General features: G+C 35.0%; 1 protein-coding gene across 2 annotated transcripts; it reads left to right on the plus strand.

Moving 5' to 3' along the window:
* Positions 1-514: 514 nt before the first annotated feature.
* On the plus strand, positions 515-17,117 carry LOC134742791 (androgen-dependent TFPI-regulating protein-like). Of its 2 annotated transcripts, none has more exons than XM_063675986.1 (4): positions 515-673; positions 14,487-14,630; positions 15,094-15,314; positions 16,726-17,117. In XM_063675986.1, exons 1-4 carry the CDS (start codon positions 653-655, stop codon positions 17,018-17,020), a joined length of 681 nt encoding a protein of 226 aa, XP_063532056.1. In that variant the 5' UTR covers positions 515-652; the 3' UTR covers positions 17,021-17,117. The 2 variants fall into 2 exon arrangements, with proteins under 2 accessions (XP_063532056.1, XP_063532048.1); XM_063675978.1 differs by lacking the exon at positions 515-673 and adding an exon at positions 10,351-10,597.
* The last annotated feature ends 6,858 nt before the right edge of the window (positions 17,118-23,975 follow it).

Below are 23,975 nucleotides of genomic sequence, written 5' to 3' on the forward strand. Positions count from 1 at the left end.
ACGAGTTAGTCAATAACATTATACTAGCTTCTGCCCGCGACGACGAAAAATTATCTTATTGTCTTTCCTCAGGCCTCAAACTATCTCCATACCAAATGTCGTCTAAATCGGTTCAACGGTTTAAGCGTAAAGAAGAAACAGACAGACGAGTTACTTTCGCAGTTATAATATTAAATTAGTAGAGATTGTATCTTAGTTGAAAATGTAAGAAAATTTTAGAGAGAGATTCGATAGATAGCAATCGGAATCGGTTATGTGGCAGTTTCGGGATATGCATTGGTATATGCGCTTCGCCTTTCGTAAAGACTGACACCTCTTGCATTATTAGATTAACTTATAATTTAAATAGTATGTAATAATTATTAGATATATCGCCTGACATATATTTATAATAGATTCTATTAGCTAAATGTAATGTTTCGCGCATTATTTATTATGTTGGTATCAAAAGTCTGCAAATGTATTTCACAGCCATTGACTTTGTAAGCTTATTAAATTTGTCTTCCAGTCCCAGTACGAGGCCCAGGCTCTCCAGCGAATTTGTGAAGACTTTGATCGCGACTAAAGAAGTTTGTGTCGCGGCGAACCGATGTGTTCCTGATTGGAATAGTTCTAAACTACTATTCCGAAGAGCAGTTACGACGCCTTGCTGATGGATACCAACAAGTTTAGGGTCAGGACCGTAAAAATAACATAAAACTGTAATTTACATACACCCTATACGCTTGCTAGTGGAGCTGACCTTTTTAACCGAAATTCATAAATACTACTATTTTGTCATTCTTGTTACAGTACCTAGATATCACTACGAAATGAGACTGGCGTGAAAAAATAAGAAAAAATCAAAACACGGAGACTGAGACTACTAAAAAAGGAGACGAGAAAAATAATTTTATGCCCAAGAATATAATGTCCGACAAGTATAGTTTACTAGCTGTTGCCCGCGACTTCGTACGCGTGGATTTGTATGTTGGTGGTTATATATTATACATGAGCATAATATAGAACATTATGCAGCAAAAGATATCAGTAGGGACGGTTAATCATTTGTTAATAATTATACAACGCATGAAATTTGTCTTTCACAAACTACGAAGTTTCAAGACCCTAACTGAAAAAAATTGTTCCCGATATAATCCCTCTCGACCCTCTTAGAAGATTTACAAGTCCACTATTTAAAAAAAATATTGCTCCCGAAACTATTAATACAAACTTGTTAAAAACGGTGTAAGTAATCAGTCTTCGTCTATTTTAATATAATGCCCTTTTTACCAAAGTTTCAAGTACCACATATAAACTTACATCCCCTTTTTAACCCCTTTAGGAGTTGAATTTTTAAGAACGTTGAAATAACTTATGATCTCCATACAAACTTTCGACCCCTTTTTCACCACCTTAGGGGATGAATTTTGAAAAACCCCTTCTTAATGGACACTAACGTCATAAAAGCTACCTATTGTGAAAAATTCAGCTCTCTAGGTCCAACGGTTTGGGCTGGGCGTTGATTTAAGTGAGTCAGTCAGTCAGTCAGTCAGGGCTTTTACGTTTATATATATAGATAATGGATTCAGTTTCTAACCTTCATAGTTATACGTTATTTACCAGTGCAGCAAGTAAAACGCATTTTCATTATTTATCAAGCGGATAAAAAAGCAGATTTTAATTTACAGCGCAGTTAAACGGTTTTATAAACGCCGTTAACTGCACTGGGGCTAGTGGTTAAAGTCCGGATAAATCACGTTGTTACATTATTCATGTTGCTTGGAGGCCGATCCAAATGGTATAAGTAGTTGTTTTTCCTATGACACGGCTCGCAGTGCATGCATCTCACGATATGCGACAATAAGTGCGAGCAAAGAGGATATAATAAGATAGAGCGGTACTGTCATAGTAAATTTTGTAACCACAGTAAATTCACTGCCATCTATCGACACACTTTAAAACTAAAAATGAAGATATATAAAGATACGATAAAATGTATTTAAATGTGGATGAATGTTTTTTATTTTATTTGCATTAATTATTTTTATGATTTTGACCCATGTCCTTTCACTTATATGCGTTAAAATTGGGTAGGTAAAGTTTTTTGAAGATAGGCAAATTATATTTTTATCCGATAGTATTCGTCATAACGATCACGGAAATGCAGCTCTTTTATTTTTATTTCGTATTAATTATTAAATATATTTTTTTAAGTGACCGAGATGACGTTTGTGAAATGTAATAGCAGATCAGGCACTAATGCCTGTGCACGTGATTTAATTGATGAGATAGAAAAAAAAAACGATGTCAACTGTCAGTGTCACTTAGCTGTCATTGCCGAAAAATGTTAATAACAAAATGTTTAATGTATGTATTTCACGGATACGTACAGGAGGGCCTTCGCTCCTCTAATTTCGGCGGCATTGTGCTTATCGCTGTTATGATAATAATTTAAAATCATAACTAGGTCCATGTGGGGCAAGTTTGTAGAATCTGCATGCATAAACTCGCTCATCCTTCTTGCAAAACTCAGTCCAAGGGTCAGCGCAGGGGTCGGGTCGTCGTAAGGGAAGAAAACGTTGTCCAATAAGCAGTGCCAAGTTGTCGAAAGTAGATTCAATCTTTATCAAAATACTCGCAGATGTCGTGGGGAATCAGAAGTCCTTGGGTCGTGCTGAGGTCGTCAAAAATCTCAATGATAACCATATGATAACTCTAAATCGCAAGGTAACAGAAAAGGTTGGGCCGTTGTCTGTTATTTTTCGTCAATGACAGCTAAGTGACACTGACAGTTGACATCGTTTTTTTTTCTATCTCATCAATTAAATCACGTGCAAAGGCATTAGTGCCTGATCTGCTATTAAATTTCACAAACGTCATCTCGGTCACTTAAAAAAATATATTTAATAAATAATACGAAATAAAAATAAAAGAGCTGCATTTCCGTGATCGTTATGACGAATACTATCGGTCAAAAATATAATTTGCCTATCTTCAAAAAACTTTACCTACCCAATTGTTAAATAACAAACGAAACCGTCAACGCCATCTATACGACAGTAGGCCAAAGCTAGTAGCGCCCTCTGATCGAGAATCAAATTTTCTTGACTTTCGAGGCACGTTTTTTCCTTAGACTGTATCCATCTATTACCGAGTTATATCTATCTTTGGTGCGAGTGATATGCCTTATGACTCGACTCGACGCGAATCAGCGTGAGTTATAGAACACACAAGTTTTCTCTTCTGTGGACATAGTTAACAGCCTGTGGGCATGTAGGTAATGATTTTATCATACTTATCCAAATGAAAGGAGTACCTTTTCATGTGGATAAGGGTTAAATAAGAAAATTAACCTATATAGCCCTTAACTTTTGAGTATGTCTACAGGAAAGACGTGAACATAATTTTGTGTTTGACTTTGACCCATATGGGCGTGTTAAAACCTTAACACATTGTTGCATCAGATCCGGCCTCCTTTTCTTATATTAGCATTCCAGGTATAACACGACGATTTTGTACCAATACAAATTGAAGAAATAAATGTTTTTCTTTTAAGCGACTGATCATAACATAACTTTAAAAATATTGAGAGAGGCTAGAAAGCAGTAGATAAATATAAGTAAGGAACTCCATACATCAGTTTTCGTACCAAAACGCGAGTTATTTCGTAGTCGACACCTAGCGTCAAGTAGCGGGAATTATCAATACTGCTAGTTGACAATAGATGTCGCGACGACCGAAAAGTGTAATGCTCAACAATTTTCAGTTAAAATTATATTATCACAATTCGATTATAGCTGGATTAACCGGAACTCTATTTTCAACTCCCCTTCTGCTTGTAATATTAGTTGATCTACCTAATATCGTTTTATATTACTTACTTTTGACTTCATCGCCTACACGGAAAAATGTAGTTTAGATGTAAAAGCAATTAATTAGAAAAATAAAACTATGTGACAAAGACCAAAGTTGGGGAATCAGTAGGGCTGCAACATTAATATACTGAATTAAACAAAAATAATTAGTTTATTAGAAAACATAATCCCCCTAATGAGGGTGCCACTGGACGGTCGGCTCAGTCTTGTGATTCTGTGGACATTTTTGCGTAAACAAAAATAAAAGTAAGTCAGTAACACTACCTAGTAACGGAACGCTATATATATTAGTTCGGGAGACTTGCCCAGGTGGGAGATTTGAATCATAAACAAATATATCAACGTGCCAAATAATAAATAATATATGAAAAAAATGGTTATAGTCTCCCATGTGTGCAAACATTCGGGACTCCACTGTCTCATCTACTTGCGGAAGATGAGGAAAATTGTAGTTAGAAACCTGTTTTGAAGTGTCATTCAAGGAACTGGTTCGTGTTGACTAATTTGACTTCACTAATACAAGGTAAATATATTATGTATTTTTTCACCACACCAGCTGGAAAAGGGTCTCTTGATTGTTCAAAACTGATGAGAAAGTTGCATTTTATGTTGGCTCATATAATTGACTTTCACTAATGTTAGTGAAATATTTTCACTAATGTTAATATCCAGAGAGGAAAGTGAGGACTACGTTTGTATGAAAAAGCGATTTCGCACGGGTCCTCCACTTTCATCTTAATACTGCTGCAGATGTAGATTTAGATAGGTACTGTAGAGTACTGATTTTAATACTGTAGATGTAGATTTTAATATTTTACTGCTCACGAGCTGTCCCTGAAAACTTCTCATTCATACGTGTTAATAAAAGTGGAAAATGGCATAAGCGTTGAATAGCATAGAGCAGAACTAATTAAATACTCGGTATGGTTTATTCATTTCGTGTTCATTGCTCATTTTTTAATAGGGGTATAATATACGAGTATGGTAAATAAAATGCAAAAATACGATATGGAGTATTATTTTGTTCGTAACTATTTAGTAAACCTTTACATTTTTTTCAGCGATATATCTAGTTTTACAAAATTATTTATGAAGTATCTAACCTCTTAAGACTCTGCGTACATATTTTTGTACATTTTCCCCAATCTATTTTGAACTTTTATTAAGTAACTAAGGATTCCAAATTCAAAAACAAAACAAATGCTCATTATTATTCACAACGACGGGACTTAATCGTGTAAAATAAGTTTTAAATGTACCTCCGACGTTTCGAGGACGGCGTTGTCCCCTTGGCCTCGGAGAAGACTGGCTAAAGACGAGGACAACGTCGGAGGTAAATTTAAAACTTATTTTACGCGATTAAGTCCCGTCGTTGTGAATAATAATGAGTAAAAATCGTGAAAGTTTATATCAGTGTAAAACAAATGCTTCTGGATCTTAGGAGGCTAAAACTTCTCAAGCGAGAATGCCGACTAACGTTCAAAACTTTACGCAGATGGCGATGCAATCGTTTAATAAACATGTTTTGAAAAAATATTTCAGGTATTTTCAGTCGGTTATATTTTTTTATATATTTACTTGTGTATACGTAACAGTTTTTTTTATTTCAAATGCATATCTTGGTTTTTATGTATAAAATTACAAGACGAATGAATAGATACCTACAAAAGTAATATTCTCTAGTGTGAGTCAAGACATCCGTCGAAGCCACATCGAAACTATTTATCGAAGTCTTCTCCACTTTACTTTATAAACAGTAGTTAATTAACGAAGGGATAAAATTATTGCGTAAAGTTTAATTAACTTGACATTCTTATCGTAAAACCCAAATAAATTCCAGTACTTTGTTGGGGTTACCGGCAATAAGATTCATGTCAACCCGAGATGCCAGGCCGAGACTTGCCTTTATAATGTTGATTTGCAGTCCAGAACCAAACTTCACGGCAGGCAATTTCGAATATTAATACCTAATAAGACGTATCTATCGCGTCTTATTAAATATTTGGAATAAATTTAATAACTAAGTAATTTATACCACCCAAATGTTACAAACAAGACACCGCGAGCACCTGTTTGCAGGTCGGGCTCGAACTATGTTGTATGTACAATACAATACAATACAATAGTATTGTACCTACAATATAGTTCGAGCCCGAATCAATGATAGTTACGAGAATTTCTCTCGTAACTATCATTTGTACAAAATCTACGAATATAACAATGTAGGAAATGTACGAAACATCGTTAGATATATATGTTTAATGAAGAAATAGGACAAATTCCAAGGCCTTAGTTTCTTTTCCCGCTTTTTTCTTAATTTTCCCGCGTCAATTCTTGTTTTTTTTTACTTCCTATAACCTCACGTTTGCAACCTATAAAACGTTTATCAAAGCATAAAAATTCCTTACGACTATGTGGACCGTCCAGTGACGCCCTCATTTAGGGGAATTGTGTTTTCTATTATTAGAACCACCAATAACCAATACCAATAACCAATTAACTAATTTATGTATAAATTAGTATATTAATATTGGCGTCCTACTGATTCCCCAACTTTTGGCCTTTCATCACATACAGTCTCAATTTTAATGGAACTGCAGACGGAGACGTGAGGCATACTACGCATCCGGTGTGCGACCAGCGTCTTTACATATACACCTTATACTATAACAGCACCTACCTACTAGCTTCGGGTTGGTATCAAAGAGTACTATAATATGTTGGTATCAACAAACTCGAAAACGAATGAATAACTAGATAGTAGTAGCCGTATCATGAGTCACTGGCAGTGTCAAAATTGACATATACGCAAACGTCTACATAATAGAAATAGAAATAGTTTATTCGTGGCACATTATAACACAAGAAGAACCAAAAGCAAACTTACACATAACATTACATTACATGACACGACCGATATTAGCCACGAAATGGTCCCGACTCAGCATGGTGTTAGCCTGGATAGGCCAACGCTGGTCTTCCGTCGGGGCCACGAGTCAAGCACGGAAAGTACACAACATAAAAAAAGAATAAATGAATAATAAACAATGGCAATAAAACAAACAAATTAGAAAGAAATAAATAACAGATGACAGTTACATTTTATGTATATAGGATAAAAACTAAAAAGATAAGAGGGCGATAAAAAACTAAAACAATATGGCAATAAAACAAACAGATTACAAAGAAATAAATGACAGATCGCAGTAACGTAATGATGGCGATACAAACTAAAACGTGAACGCGACCAATTTTGACATAAATGACAAGCAGCTGACGCCATCTGTTACACCACAGCACCAATTAAAACGCGCTAAGCAAAAACAACAAAACAAAGAAAGTAATTCACGTGGTGCAACGTTTTATAGGCGAAAATAATACTAAACTATCTACAATTACTAAAGCTACGACATCAAATATTGAAAATTATATTAAGGACTACGTAAACTCAACTTAAATGGCCACACATCCAGGCCCATGACCACGTATGCCGGCGACGACGCTGTCTGTCAAGCTATGGACATAAAGTTATTAGGTTTTACCATCGATAGTGGCCTGAGGTGGAACGTACACATCGACCATCTGTGCGCGAGGCTGGGCAGCGCGTGCTACGCTTTAAGACGTCTCGCGAGTACTGCGACCAGGGACGTCGTTAGGAGCTGCTATTTTGCAACTGTGCACTCGCTCATTTCGTACGGCACCGAGCTGTGGGGTGGAGCCGCTGACTGGCGTCGAGTGTTCTCATTACAGAAACGAGCCGTACGAGCAATAGCGTGTGTCTCTGATGACGTCTCTGCTCGTCAGTACTTCACAGAATACAGTATACTAACACTACCCTGTGTACTTATTCAGCAAATAGCGAGATTTACCTACGCCAACACGAACAAATTTACTGTGAAACAGGTTAATCTAAATCATCATCTGCGTAGTAACAAGAACGCGGGCTGCCTCGCATCTGTGCCACATAAGTTAGCGAAAAGTGGACGATCAGCCTATGTACTTGGCCCACGTATATACAACCACCTACCTAAAAGTATCAGGGATGCACCTTCCTTCCATAATTTTAAAAGTAGATTAAAACACTGGTTACTAAAATCACCATTTTATGACATAGATGAATATTTTTCCAGTGAGATTATTGATGTACCTAAATAAAATTAACTATAAGAATAAAAATGTACTTATAATTGTAACATTGTGACATACAAATTGAATGTGTAATATACTCATAGGTATAAATATGTATACTGTATTTATTGATACTATACGAATTTCAAATCTTATACAACCCTGACCTGTAACCTAATGTTATTAATAAATTTTCATTTTCATTTTCATTTTCATTTTCATTTTCATTTTCATTTTAAAACAATAATGTAGTTTCTATACATCTTGCTCGCACTAAATAATATATGCGAGTACGAGCGAGATGCATAGAAAGTCAGTTACGTTCTCGATATCATTTATAGATAGCAAACTGGTGGTAGCCACATAGATCCATAACAGACTTAAAATACTTTTGACTTCGTCATAGTGTGTGTGTTTGTGTGTGTAGTTATTTTTATACGATTGGAACAACAATTATTAAATTTGTAGGGAGTGAAGGAGGCGCAGGAGAATACAAAAAAAACCCTTATAATACGAGTATGTCATTTTGATTACCAATCAAAACACTAGCTCGAAAAATAGTACATTTCTATGCTAGTGCGGAAAGTATGTCATTACTCCACGAGTACCGAGATATCTTGCCACGTAGACTCGGGACGAGTGAAGAATGACATATCCGCACGTGTATCGAACGACGTTTTTTAATACAGTTGCGAAAAAATAAGAAAAGCAACATGTAAGGAATGGAATTCGAATGAATTCGAAACTTTTATATTATTAATTCTGTGACACTGAAATCATTGACATTGACATTATGAAGAGGTGTTTTTCTAGCTTTTATTCGACTAGAATACATTTTGTTATTATTATTGAACCCACTTCAATTAAAGTTTTTTTTTTTCAAATACATGTTCTATAAGACAGAAACAATTGTAAATATTAAAACATTGTACTATTATTACCTAAATATCGTTATTTACGATTATTTGTGTATCGTATATTTATAAAAAACAATATCGAATGTTGCCTTTGGAAACTTAAAACATTCTTGCAGTAAGAAAATACGCCTCTTCTTTGACAGGCGTTCCGTTCCATTCAGACAACTTATTAAGAACGGTTTTTCAACATTAAAAAATAAACGTGTTATAATACTTATAATGATGAAGAGGTAAGTAATAAAATATGAAATATGCATATTTTTCATATTCTTACATTAACAGTAGGTTTTTATGTTGATTACGACGTTTAAAGGAAACTAATATTAACACTTATCAATAAGTAGTCATGAATTGGAACAAGTAAAAATTTAAAAAAATTGGAAAAGTAAAAAGCACTAGTTCGCGAAAACCAACTTTTCGCACGCTAAACAGCCACGAAAAGTAGCACTTTTTGAGCAACTGTATTAAAAAATACATTTTGATTAACAAACATTTGAATAATACGCATCTATATAGATACAATCATCATCTAAATAATATATAATAATATTGGTATCACAACATGACAACAGTCTGATTTTTGTTCGACGAACTTTGATGTCAACACCTTAGAAGTTATTTGAAGTTATTCCGACCCTTTTGTGCACGAAACAACTTTTTCCTACAGTTGAGAAATAGTTCTTATTCTTGGGAAAAATAGGATATATCATAAGGGCAACGACAATAATGAGTAGTGAACACAAGGTCAAGTATCAGCTGTTAACATTAACAGCAACTAGCAGTTAATTAGTGAGGGAGGTACAAAAATCGAAATCGTCCACAAACGGTACCGTGATACTTAAAAGGGGCTGACTGCTCATGACGTGTCATTGACCTCATTGGATAATTTTGCATCACGTTCCGGGAAAGAAATAAGGCATCATGATAATGTTTAGGTAGTATAGATACAAGAATGATGTCTACTTTATTTAAAATACATTTGTGTAGGTTCCACTGCTTATTGTTCTATTGCTAATGCATACGACACAGACGGAGATAAATTTATATATTCAAGATTATCTATAGCTTGCTTTTAGTATTACCTATTTTATTCCCAATTACCTATCTCATTTATCAAAAATTCAATTTGCTCATTTATTGGTGTACAAGCCGGGTTTAATAAACCACAGCTTGGAAGCCGGACGCCTTACCGCTCCGCTACTAGTGTTTTTTTTTGATGACAGAATTGGCAAACATTTACATTTGGGTGCAGCAATCTAGAAAACAAAACGAACGTTTTTTTATCATTATACTTAGTTACCATACTACGTAGTAGTGGAGGCCCACAGGTTTTGTTGACTGTATCTACCAGGAAAAAACATCAAACAAATTTAATGTTTCTCCATAAATACGGTATAGGTATGGTACCCTTTTGCTCAGTCCTTGCGGCTGATTTGGATGGTGAACAAGTTGTGATATTCCTAAAATTACAAAGTGATTACAATGTCAAAAATACTAAATGAATATTTAAGTAACAATATTCGGACGAGTGAAAAATATTTATTGAAAATAAGATTATGGTTTTACAGTTTAACATATTGTCTCATGGTTGTTATTGGGTTAATGCTAATACGAATAGACTTTACTGTTGCCGAGGATCCTTTAGTAAGACTGTATCATCACAACCGCTGGCTGCTTATTACTTCATGGTTTAATGTGAGTTTATCTATATTTTGTCAAAAAATTTAATAATATTTATGAATTATGTATACATAAACTATGTATTTAAATGGCCGTGGCATATTTGTAAAAAAAATGAAAACTAGTATCAAAACAAGAACCTTCTTTTAAGCAATTTTAAGTAAATAGATACTTGTGCCAGAATGCTCCGCTCTTCCATTAATTACAAAGTTTACCATGTTTGTATTTTTTATAAGACAATAAGTATATCTATGGTGTCTATGGATGTAGCATACATTTATTAGTATTTTAATTTGTTCCCGAAAGTTAAGGATATTGTATAGGTGATAAGATTCGCCAAAATGTTTGATATGCCTGCGAACTAGATTGAGACCGGTGTCGGATGATATAATATAAGTCACAGCCAGAAGTTATGCTCCAGTATATAGGTAGTTAACGTTCAGGTCCAAAAGGGCAGGACGTTTTATTATTTTATATGTATATTATATGTACTTATAAAAGGTAATAATGTTTTTATTAAAAAAAAACCTATGTCATGTGTGTGTGTGTGTGTGTGTGTGTGTGTGTGTGTGTGTGTGTGTTGTGTGGTGTGTGGTGTTTTGTCTTTAATGAAATATTATGATTTCAGAAATGAAATAATTTTTCAATTCGCATTTACTTTCTAATGCTTTCATATTACAAATATTATTGTTTCTAACGTAGATATATAATAATATGTGTTGACTCATTGCAATACGTTATTTATAAACTTCTGTTAAGTCTAACAACTAACAGGACTTCCGGTTCGAGCGCCATCTTGATAGTTAGCATCGTGATTAATTACTTTGTTTTTTGCTCATTAATATTGTTTAAAGTGTAATATCGATAGCTTATTATACAGTAAACTAATGTGGTAGTGTGTAGTGAATGGAGAATTAATTTTGAAGCGCGTTTAACCACTATCTTGGAGTCAACGGCCGGTAGTCCACGTGCTTCTTGTAAAGTCTAGCTATCGATTTACAAGAGCTAACAAATCACCGTACACTGTCTTGTACAACCGTACAATTTTTGTCGTTTTTAAACCTCTTAATACCTTGATACTGGCGAAATAGTCCCACTGGGCTGAAGCCATAATTTTAAAAGAAGAAGAAGAACAACTAACAAGTCGTTAATAATCATTGGTCTATCATTTTGACAATTGTGTTTAGAAAGAGACAAACATGAACATAGGTTTTGAAAGTTTTATGAATATGGGTTACTCACTAGCACAAGCCCTAATAAAAGTATGAGGGCAAGAAATAGATAAAAGTGTATTATCTTTGGGATAGATCTTAGTTAGCTCTGACATGCGCTAAATAATTAGCGTTTATGTCTGTCTATATTAAGTTGATCATAATATGTTATTTTTAACCGACTTCAAGATTTCAAAAGGAGGTGGTTCTCAATTCGGTTGTATGTTTTTTTTAATGTTTGTTACTCCATAACTCCGTCATTTCTGGACCGATTTTGAAATTTTTTTTTTTGATTGTAAGTATATACATACAGATTGGTCCCGTTTTTGTCAAAACGCAGTTCTGACGATGGAATCTATGAGGAATCGAGGGAACTCCTCAAATGTTAAAGGCATACATTTTCATCAACAAATCAAGCATTTACATTTAAAAAAGTGACATTTGATGAAGTGGAACTGCTGATGATGATCAGAACGGAACTCTTCAATGACGCATAGTTCATGTTTGGCGATTTGGCCTCTTCGTTATGTTTGTTAAGCAAGTTAGGTTTTCAAGACGCATTTTTGTCAAGCTCGAGTTCTGATGATGGGATCCATGAGGAATCGAGGGAACTCCTCAAATGTGAAAGGCATACATATAGTGATTTTTGTATTTTCGTCAACAAATCCAGCATTTCCATTTAAAAAAGTGACATTTGATGAAGTGGAACTGCTGATGATGATCAGAACGGAACTCTTCAATGACGCATAGTTCACGTTTGGCGATTTGTCCTCTTCGTTATGTTTGTTGAGCAAGTTAGGTTTTCAAGACGCATTTTTGTCTAGCTCGAGTTCTGATGATGGGATCCATGAGGAATCGAGGCAACTCCTCAAATGTGAAAGGCATAGAAATAGAAAATAGAAATAGAAATATATTTATTTGCCATTAAATGTGGTATACAATGGTGTTACATTATTATTTATAGAGCCATACACATTTAGACTTTAAAAAGCCATGCAAATTGAAAACTTATACTAAATTTAAGTTGACATCATTATTTTAATCAAAACATGCATTATTAACCTAGTTATAAAGCCATTAGTTATTAACGTGGACTGTTACTAACAAATTATGAAGTGACAGTTAATTAACTAAAAATTCCTTCAGACTGTAGTAACATTTGTCGACAAGGAAAGAGTACAGTTTGTTTTTAAATTTATTGAGTGGTAGCTGTTTAAGCTCATCAGGCAGTCTATTAAATATTTTAACGCACATTGCATAACAACTTTTATTTTTCATGACTGTATGCATATTAGGGAGTACTAGTCTGTCAGGATATCTAGTGTTAAAATGTGTTATATCTCTTTTTTTGACGAATATATCGGGGTGCAATTTAACAAATACACAAACTTCGTATATATAAATCGAGTGTACAGTTAACAATTTCAATTTAATAAAAGAACTTACACAAGATGTTCTTTGACGCATGTTGCATATTGCTCTAATGCATTGTTTTTGTGCTATAAGGGCATGATTTACATATGACGAATTTCCCCACATCAATATACCGTACCTTAAATTGGATACAACATAAGCATGATATGCCATTATAGCGGTTTTCATATCAGTTATGCGTGTCAATCGCCATAAAACATATACAAATCTATTAATTTTTGAGCATACCTTATCCACATGCGTTTTCCAAGTACATCGATCATCTAGGGCAAACCCTAAAAACGTAGTGGTATCACATTCTACGAGAGTCTGTCCATTATAGGCTATATGCAGTTTCTCCTTCTTTCCTCTTCTATTAATAAATTGGATATACTTTGTTTTATCAATATTAACTTGTAAATCATCTAACCATTTAATTATGTCAGCAATTGCATTATTAATAATATTCTCATAATTTTCATTATCCCTATCGCAAATAACAATTGAGATATCGCCGCAAATAAGCTACAACTGTGATTTGTAATTAGAGGCAGATCGTTAATGTATAGAAGGAACAATAAAGGTCCAAGTATAGTCCCTTGAGGTACTCCGACCCTATTACATAACATGTTTGATCTATAATTCTGTTGCATTTTGTCATCGTCTGCACCTAATATTTCAACTATTTGGCGTCGATTGCTGAGATAGCTCTCAATCCACGAGTTTACCAGTCCTCTCATGCCATAGGCTTCACATTTTTTTAGTAATAACCTGTGCGATACATGGTCAAAAGCTTTGCTCATATCAAAGAAAATGGCAACAGTTTTGTGACCCTTATCTACATTATCAACTATCTTGTTTATTAAATTAAATGTGGCCAATGTGGTGGATTTACCTTTTTGGAACCCATTTTGGTGGTCACTTTACATATAGTGATTTTTGTATTTTCATCAACAAATCCAGCATGTGGAACTTTTTTGAACTGCGATCCTCACAGAACCGAACTGCTATCAGAAAAGTGGGTTAGGTTAGAACTGTAACCCTTACAGAAACGAAATGCTATCAGAATATTGGGTTAGGTTTGGTTAGAACTGTGACCCTTACAGAAACGAAATGCTACTAGAAAAGTGGGTGGTTTTACCTCCTTTTAGTTAGGCAAACGGTGCTGTCTTTTTCATTTCATTGTCTGGAGTGCACCATCAACAATAAGTAACCTCTCAACGGCATCCCCCATTGAAGTCGGTTTTTTTTTCTTAAAAATTATGTTTATATAATTGCAGTTAATATCGTTAGTGTACACGCCAATCTGCATCTACTGCGACTGGCGGGAGCTCCGCGGCACCAACCGCGGCGTGAAGCACGTCACGATTCTTAACAAATTTAGATTCGTATGTTTCTCCAGTATCCTGTTCCCAGCTACTTGTGTAAGTTTCCCTGAGTAAAATAGAGAATAAAAAACGAGTTTTTAGTTTTATATGAGAGTTAATGTGTTCTAATGTGTTATTTTGGAAATAGTTTAACGCGGCTAAGCCACCATCAAACTAGTTCATAGGTGTGATTAAATCAGAACAGTGCAACATAATAATATATAAATGTCATTTACAACTTTACGAGCTTAATCTACTAAATAGCTTTACTATTCGAAACAAAGTCGTCACTACAACGTCGTGATTGAAACGAAATAGTGAATGAAAACGCAGGATTCACCTAGCTAAGAGTAAAATGTTGAGTTGAAGAGACTTACGCGTTATAGGTGTTTATAATTAAACGGCCTATTACTACAACGTCCACAACGAGTACTTCAGAGAGCGGTAAAATGAACTATGCATTTATTCCGCTCTTCAGGCAACAAGCAAGACGTTTTACTGATGATTAACTGTTTCCCAGTTCTCAGATATCCTGTTCTGGAGGCTGTGGACGAAGAACCGCGAGCTGGTGGCGCCACCTGCAGTGGACGTCCTGGTGCCTATGTGGTTGCAGCACTGTCTCCACACCATCACGCTGGTCATCATCCTGTTAGACCTCCTGCTGGTGCCGAAGAAAAGACCTAAAAACCTAACATTTGGAGTGTACGTGTTGACAACGTTCCTAGCTGCCTACGCTGTCACGTAAGTGAATTTGGCTATTACAGGGTGCTCGGGAGGAGCCCGAAGGAACATAGTGTGGAACATAGTCACGTTTAAAAACTTTGAGTTATGGTCGATTTATCCAAGAGTTGTTTTTTTATTAACATTTTTTAAGTAACTATTTTGTTGCATAGAGTAAATAAAAGGAGAAGGCGATTATGGGGATATAAATAAGGTTTAATATCCCTTGACTTTGGCAATGATCACAGAAAATAAGGCGAACGCAAATTTCTTTATCTACATCAATATCATACCCCTCCTGATAATATATTCAAAAACGATAAGCTAACGGCCTATATTAACAAACCGGTATACAGATACCGGTTTGTTAATATAGGCCCACAGGGGTGTATCGTAATTTTAACTTTACTTTATCGATAGCCGATACCTTAATTTACATTCAAGAACATCTCTGAGAAACAAAGAAATTTGATTTGGCCTCTATTCTAATATCAGTCGAGATGACGTTTTATTCAAAATGAAGTGTCAGTTGCAAATAATTTTGACAAACTTCGCATGTTACTTGATATCGAAAGATATATGGCAGTCGGCCTCCGACTAGTTTGTCGCTGAATAAAAAAAAACAACGAATGCGTGACGACGTGCGCGAGAAAGTTTGCATTACCGCCATTTGACGTTTAATTAGTTTGTAAGCATTTTGTAAGTACAAAATTACTTTGTTTTGTTGAAGCTTGATGTAGATAAAGCAGTGTATGTAACTTTACATAATTAGGCATTAAAATACTCGTGTAATCCTTTTATGAGACTAGTTTCATTCGTTTCATAAACTCCCACTCGTATTTTAATGCCTTTCATTATGTAGCAGTCACATAAACTACTATTATGACGCACAAATGTTTCGTCCTTGACATTTTCTAAACTACATTAATTCTCAAAACTTAAGGCCTTAAAGATTATAAGATTATACACTGGCCATCAACGAACTTATTTTGTATTCTCATAGTTTGGCAAATCATTGTAGTCACTTCTAAAGTCACACCTTTTCTTAGTGACAGAAATGGTGGGCCAGGCTATAATTATTTGGCCTACCAAAAATTATTCTACCAAAAAGCCAAAATGTTATATTCCCTATGTATCGTGTGTTATTTACATGAAAACATTTTAGTAATATATAAGATAATTAAAATTCAAAACAATTGATTGACATCATGACATCAAAAGCATTTTACCCTAATTTTTACACGACTGCCCAAAAAAGGAGTGTATTGTTTTTATTGATATGCAATTTATTATGATGATGTGGAGGTAAACATTTTTCGTATATGTCTATGTTCGTATGTGCAAACTACATAATTTTATATTTATGTAATTATTACGTGGGTGCAACGCTGAACAAACTAATTAATTTTACATATTAATAATATATTTCCAGATGCGGTCGCAGTATAATAAACAACGAGCACATTTACCCACTGCTGAGGCTATTCAGTGGATACAATTTTATCCCGTTGGTAATATTTGCAAGCGTAGAACATTTTTTCTACTTCACAATACAGTGGCTGATACTCGATTTAGTATGGGGTCGAACAACGCAAACTCATGCTTTGATATCTTTACAAAGATTTCCAAGGCGCCAATTAGAATTAAACGAAAGTAGAAAAGATAAAATGGAATTATTTAATACTGGAAGCCAAATTAAAAACAGCAACAAAATAAAAACTTCCTAAACTAGTTGTATTAGCTAACATAACTGCAAGATCCTATGTTATACATTATTCGTTTCTAAGTAATATTTAGGTGCTATATTATTTTAATATGGATGAGTTATTGGAGCAAATTTACAGATAGTGAAATCGTAAATAAAAAAATATTCACATTTTTTTTTCAGTTAACTCCCACATTACTGACATTACCTTACCAGTACGGCTACCATCAGTTTGGCACTGACATAAACGCTAGCGTGAACGTAACTTACTTTTTAATACAGTTGCTCAAAAAGTGCTACTTTTCGTGGCTGTTTAGCGTGCGGAAAATTGGTTTTCGCGAACTAGTGCTTTTTACTTTTCCAATTTTTTTTAATTTTTACTTGTTCCAATTCATGACTACTTATTGATGAGTGTTAATATTAGTTTCCTTTAAACGTCGTAATCAACATAAAAACCTACTGTTAATGTTAATAACAAATAATTTAATGTTTATATTATCTTTGAATATTTTGTATTTTTGTTTGACATGTAAATGAGATGTACATTTATCAATAAATCATCTGAAATCTGAAATCTGAATGTAAGAATACGAAAAATATGCATATTTCATATTTTATTACTTACCTTTTCAACACACTTGCTCAAAACGACGTTTTTATTCCACCGATTTTTGGCTCATAATCCTAGATATTAAACACGCGTGCTCTTTCAGTGTATTATTCCACTCGTGCTTTTTCATTATATTATTCGACTGAGTTAAGAAGGTAACTGATTGCTAATAATATGCATGGAAAGAAGCCTTCTTTAATTGGTCGGACTGGCGGGCACCGGCGCGCCCGACCGCCTGCGCGGTGCGCGGCCCGGCCGGCCCGCCCGCCGCGCCGCTCTTGGCCGGGGCGAGGGGCGGCCGGCAGTATGACAGATGCAACACACAATACTAACTGTTTTAACTATTAAAATTTGATTAATATGAAAGTTTCTTTTTTTTCTCGCAAGTGTGTTGAAAAACGTCGTATGAAACGCGTGTGCATTAGTCATTACACACATCGGCTTTCTTATTGCGCGCTCGCTTATTAGCACACTTGTATTATAATGTACTATTTCATCATTATAAGTATTATAACACGTTTATTTTTTAATGTTGAAAAACCGTTCTTAATAAGTTGTCTGAATGGAACGGAACGCCTGTCAAAGAAGAGGCGTATTTTCTTACTGCAAGAATGTTTTAAGTTTCCAAAGGCAACATTCGATATTGTTGTTTTTATAAATATACGATACACAAATAATCATAAATAACGATATTTAGGTAATAATAGTACAATGTTTTAATATTTACAATTGTTTCTGTCTTATAGAACATGCATTTGAAAAAAAAACTTTTATTGAAGTGGGTTCAATAATATAGTTTGTCAAAGGACTGTCTTATTTCAAACATAGACAATCATACTATCTTTATCTTACACTAGTACTAGCACCCGAAAGAAAAGGATGAGTATAGTTTTTTTTTTCTTATTTACTGCCAATTTGGTTTGACCAACTATAATAACAAAATCTATTCTAGTCGAATAAAAGCTAGAAAAACACTTCTTCGTAATGTCAATGTCAATGATGTCACAGAATTAATAATATAAAAGTTGTGAATTCCGTTCCTTACTTGTTGCTTTTTTTATTTTTTCGCAACTGTATTAAAAAACGTCGTTCGATACACGTGCGGAAATGTCATTCTTTACTCGTCCCGAGTCTTGCCACTCGCCTACGGCTTGTGGCAAGATATCTCGGTAATCGTGAAGTAATGACATACTTTCCGCACTAGCATCGAAATGTACTATTCTATGCATCTCGCTCGTACTGACATATTATTAGTGCGAGCGAGATGTATAGAAAGTAAATTACGTAGACGTTAGAGTATAATTATGTCAGTTTTGACACTGTCAGTGACTCATGGTACGGGTACAGTTCCTATGTACTTAGATTTTTAAGATTGTAGAATTGTAGGAAGATTACTTATCCTTAATATTTGGACACTATAACAATAAAAACTTCTCATTTTCTATAGTGTGTGTTCCAATTCAACTCTTTATTTGTGACAAGGGGCGCAGATTTGTACCAACGCCCTAAAGAATGTAGGTACGTTTTATGTTACTGAAATCGACCAACGCGGTACTCTTCTTGGGATGCACGATTGTATAAGTGGTATATGTATTCTATTTATACATGTAAAAAAACTCACATTAAACCAAGAAGTAATAAGCAACCAGCGGTTGTGAAGATATAATCTCACCAGATATTCGAAGCTGTATAAATCAAATAACAAACATAAGGCAAACTGTTAAACTATAAAACCATAATCTGAATTTCAGTAAATAATTTTTACTCGTTGTTTCTGCTAGGTAAATATTCTTTAATTATTAGCGTCATTCTGTTTATTTTGTGAATTGATCACGTGGTTAAAGCTACTTCACAGACTGACAAACAAAAGCTAAACCATAGAATAAGAAGTAGTTTTTCCGGTGATGAGCTTATGAGCTTTGTTGCTGTTTGCTGATTTTGTTAATTCCAAAGGTGCAGTTTGGTTATGCTATGGTCGTTGACGCTTGATGGTTACCTTCAAATATCGTACGAGTACGATAACCGAGAGCGCTACAAGTTTATTTTGGGCAAAGTTAGTCCAGTGCACAAAGGAGTCCTGTCACTAAAAGATGCCGCCTGTGAAGCCCGAAGAGAATGGCACGAAGATATGTCACTTGATGGTGTAAAATTGAAAATAGGTATAAATTATCAGTATGCAATCTAAAAAGTTTTCACTTCGGGCAATAGGTACTCGAACTTGCGACCTTTCGGAATACCGGTCCCATCGCTCTTAACTGACTGAGCTGGCGAAGACAGCCTGGTAACAAACAACCTATCTTGTTGTTATGTTATCTATGCACGATGCATTTGTTACCGAGACGCTGCTTTTGTAAATAGAACGAGGGACATTAATTAAGTAAGTAAGAGAGATAACGGTTCCCAGGGGCCCATTTCTCGAACGATATTAGTGTGTTGCTATGGAAACTCATACGATTTAATACGGAATAATACTTATTAAACTAATACCGTTCGAGAACCCCCGCTGGTGACTTGATTATTTACCAATTCTAACAGGAGATAAACAAGATTTGTGCTCTGATTAGATTTATTTTTAATTATTTCAAGGCTCGATACGGAAAACAACTGGATTTTCGAATGCAACTTTTTTTTACCTTATCAGTGTGCGAAGATGATATAGGTACCTACATACTCGTAGATATGTTCAATGAGGGCTACCTTTTTTGTACTCACCAGTTGGCGCCACTGTAGATGTAGGTCCAGAAAAACAGATCTCAAAATTCTTCTATTTTTATAAAATCAATACCTTCTAATATACTTATCCTTCTTTGTGCTCACCAGTTGGCGCCACTGTAGATGTAGGTCCAGAAAAACAGATCTCAAAATTCTTCTATGCTTATTTTTATAAAATCAATACGTTCTAATATACTTTCACAAAAGTATTTTAACGTCTAAATGTGGCATTTTTTCAACCTGTTTAATTTTGCATGTATTTTAGTTGGCACTTTTTTAAACAACTAACATTTTTATTGAGCTATATCTATTGTTTACCATGATTAATTAAAGATGGACAAAGATTTATCACAATTATGAATAAGCAGTGAAAATTCCCGATAAAAAAGCTTGAAACCACCAAAAGTTCTATGCATTTGACATTTTGACAGAACTTCATCTACACTAGCACCTACAATTAATGTTGTAGTTTAGTTAGAAGTCTCTTAGACTATCCAACATTAAAATGTACTTATATGTCTTATGCTACACCTAAAACACCCTGATTTATAGATATACTAAACTAGACGAGTATATAAATATAGTTCAAGATAATGCCGACCGACCGACGGCGGTTTTGACGACCGGTCTGGCCTAGTGGGTAGTGACACTAGTGACCCTGCCTGTCAAGCCGATGGTCCTGGACTCGAATACCGGTAAGGGCATTTATTTATGTGATGAGCACAGATATTTGTTCCTGAGTCATGGGTGTTTTCCATGTATTTAAGTATTTATATATTATATATATCGTTGTCTGAGTACCCATAACACAAGCCTCCTTGGGCTTACCATGGGACTTAGTCAATCTATGTAAGAATGTCGTATAATATTAATTTATGTGAAAGTACACATAAAAGTATAGAAAAAAAAAGTAAAAGTATAGTATTCGTAGAAATTTTTCAAGTTTTCTTTATCTTGCTTGCAGCTTATATCATTATAGTGTAGTATATTCCAATCTGCATCTACTGCAACTGGCGCGAGCTCCATCCACGGCATCAGAGGGCCTATCGCAAACCACGTTCAACGTGTTGCCTCTCTGTCGCACTTGTAAATTCGTACGGATGTGTGACAGGGAGGCAACACGTCGAACGTGGTTCGCGGTAGGCCCTCGGAGGCGTGAAGCACGTCACGATTCTTAACTTCATATGTTTCTCCAGCATGCAGTTCCCTTCTACTTTAATAAGATATTTCTTCTTGTGATATTGTTGTATAGATTTAATCTAAGTCGAGTGACATCCCCGCTACCATACCTGATACCTAAAAAAAGCCAGGCGCTCAGATTCCACTGTCGTATTTTCAGTACAAATGTAACGCGCGAAATCAAACTAACAGATTCAGTAATTTCCGAGAGAATAAATAAATTAATGTTGATGTCAGTCTGTTACAGTACTTATCTAACTATTAGTAGCTTAAATAGATTCAAGCACGAGTAACTAATGGCATCGATGAACTAAATTTAGCCGCCGGAGAGAAGAGGCGATGTTGTCAATGTAGCGTGCAAAGCTTAGAGGAAGTAGCTCACCACTTAAACTTATATAGTTTGCATGCACCAAAGCAATACAGTTGAAGATCATTTACGTATAACTAGAATGGCTAGAGAGAGATAAGAATAGTCAGCAGCAGAAGTCCTATGTCCTTTCCCGGGACTCAAACTATCTCTATAGCAAATTTCAACAAAATCGGTTCAGCGGTTTAAGCGTGAAGAGGTAACAGACAGACAGACAGACCACGACTGCCTTAGCAGTGTCAAACTGGAATATTCGCTAACGCAGAGTACGATTAAATTGGATTTGTTCAATCTACTAAACTAAATATATAATTGTAACTCTACCAAACTATAACAAATGTGGGGAAGCTTACCTGCAGGCGCATGATAAACTGAATCCGTTGATTTAGTGACGGTTCCGAGGGTTACCTCCGAGAACTCCTATTAACTCATGGGTTTCTTTCTAATTTAGAACCGTAATTATAGTGCAATAAGTTCATATTGCTGCAAAGCAACAGATTAGAACAGTGCTTAAAATTATTTACACTGTTTGTTTAATAAAGCAAACACTAAGGCCCACTTGCACCATTCCACTAACCCGGGGTTAACCGGTTAAACCTGGAGTTACCATGGTTACCAGTACAATTTGACACAGGCGTAACGGTTTAACCGCTTAACCTTGGGTTAGTGGGATGGTTAAACCTGGAGTTACCATGGTTACCAGTACAGTTCGCTGTATTTTTTAACTATGGTATCTGAAGCTACATAAACCAATTACAGACATAGATATACCTAATCCTATTGTAAGTACAAAGTTTCAGAGCAATCTAGCAAGGCGTTTTAAAATGAGAGCGGAACTACGATACGGAAATGTTATCAGAGTTTAAAAACTAAATGTTGTTTACTTATTTTAGTTTAGAATAGAATAGGTATAATATTTATTCAGATAACACATAAATACAAATAACTGCACATATAGCAAATACAAAGTAAAGGTAAATAAAACAGTCGGAATAGATATGTGAAGCCGAAATATGGTCTCCACTCAGCAATGCAGCTGGCACGCCATTGACCCGTTTGATTGACTTACAGAATAGATATGCGTCGATATGTTATATCGAGATTACATCAGATAAAACTATCGTAGGATTGTTAAAAATAAATTTTAATAATTTTAAATAAATATTAATTGGATAACATAATAAACCCTCCTTTAACACTTTTGTCATACATATATGTTTTAATCAAAATATTTATTATTCGTCTAAATTAAAATAAATATACATATATATATATATATATATATATATATATAGTTCTATTTCTACGTGTATATATATACACGCAGCACATAAAGACTGGTAAATAGAACTTAAATAGTTATGGCTCATGATTTCATTTTCTTTCTGTATGTACTTAATAACGAACCTCCAGGTATGTTTCTTAAGTATGTTAAGTACACTACATTGTACTACAAACCTTTACGCGCGTGTATTGTACGTTTTACAGTACATATGGCCCTTTCGACATACGCACGTATAATGCTAGTTACCGCACTAGGGCGGTAAGGTTGCTACTTTACCGCCCTAGCGCTTTAGTGCGGTAATTTTTTACAAAAAAGTGTTACATTTTGATGAGCACAAAAATTTAAAAAAACATGTAGGTACACTTGAAGCGCTGGTGGCCTAGCGGTAAAAGCGTGCAATTTGCAATCCAGAGGTCGCGGGTTCAAACCCCGGCTCGTACCAATGAATTTTACCAGTCGCTTGTCGGTGAAGGAAAACATCGTGAGGAAACCGGACTAATCCCAACAAGGTCTGGTTACCCCTCTGGGTTGGAAAGTACCACTATAAATTCACTGCCATCTAACGACATACTTTAAAACTAAACATGAAGATTTATAAAAATACGTTAAAATGTATTTAAATACGGATAAATTATTTTTTTATTTGCATTAATAATTTTTATATGATTTTGACCCATGTTCTTTCACTGATATGCTTTAAAATTATAAATAACCAACGAAACCGTCAACGCCCTCTATACGAGAGTAGGCCAAAGCTAGTGGCGCCATCTGATCGAGAATCAAATTTTCGTGATTTTCGAGGCACGTTTTTTCCTTAGACTGTA

The sequence above is a fragment of the Cydia strobilella genome, chromosome 1 (assembly GCF_947568885.1).
Source record: "Cydia strobilella chromosome 1, ilCydStro3.1, whole genome shotgun sequence".
Taxonomy (NCBI): domain Eukaryota; kingdom Metazoa; phylum Arthropoda; class Insecta; order Lepidoptera; family Tortricidae; genus Cydia; species Cydia strobilella.

Coding starts and splice junctions, on each gene's coding strand:
- LOC134742791 (XM_063675978.1), top strand. CDS start 10,385: ATGTCAAAAATACTAAATGAATATTTAAGTAACAATATTCGGACGAGT. Junction 10,598..14,486: donor TTATTACTTCATGGTTTAAT/GTGAGTTTATCT, acceptor ATATAATTGCAG/TTAATATCGTTAGTGTACAC. Junction 14,631..15,093: donor TCCTGTTCCCAGCTACTTGT/GTAAGTTTCCCT, acceptor ACTGTTTCCCAG/TTCTCAGATATCCTGTTCTG.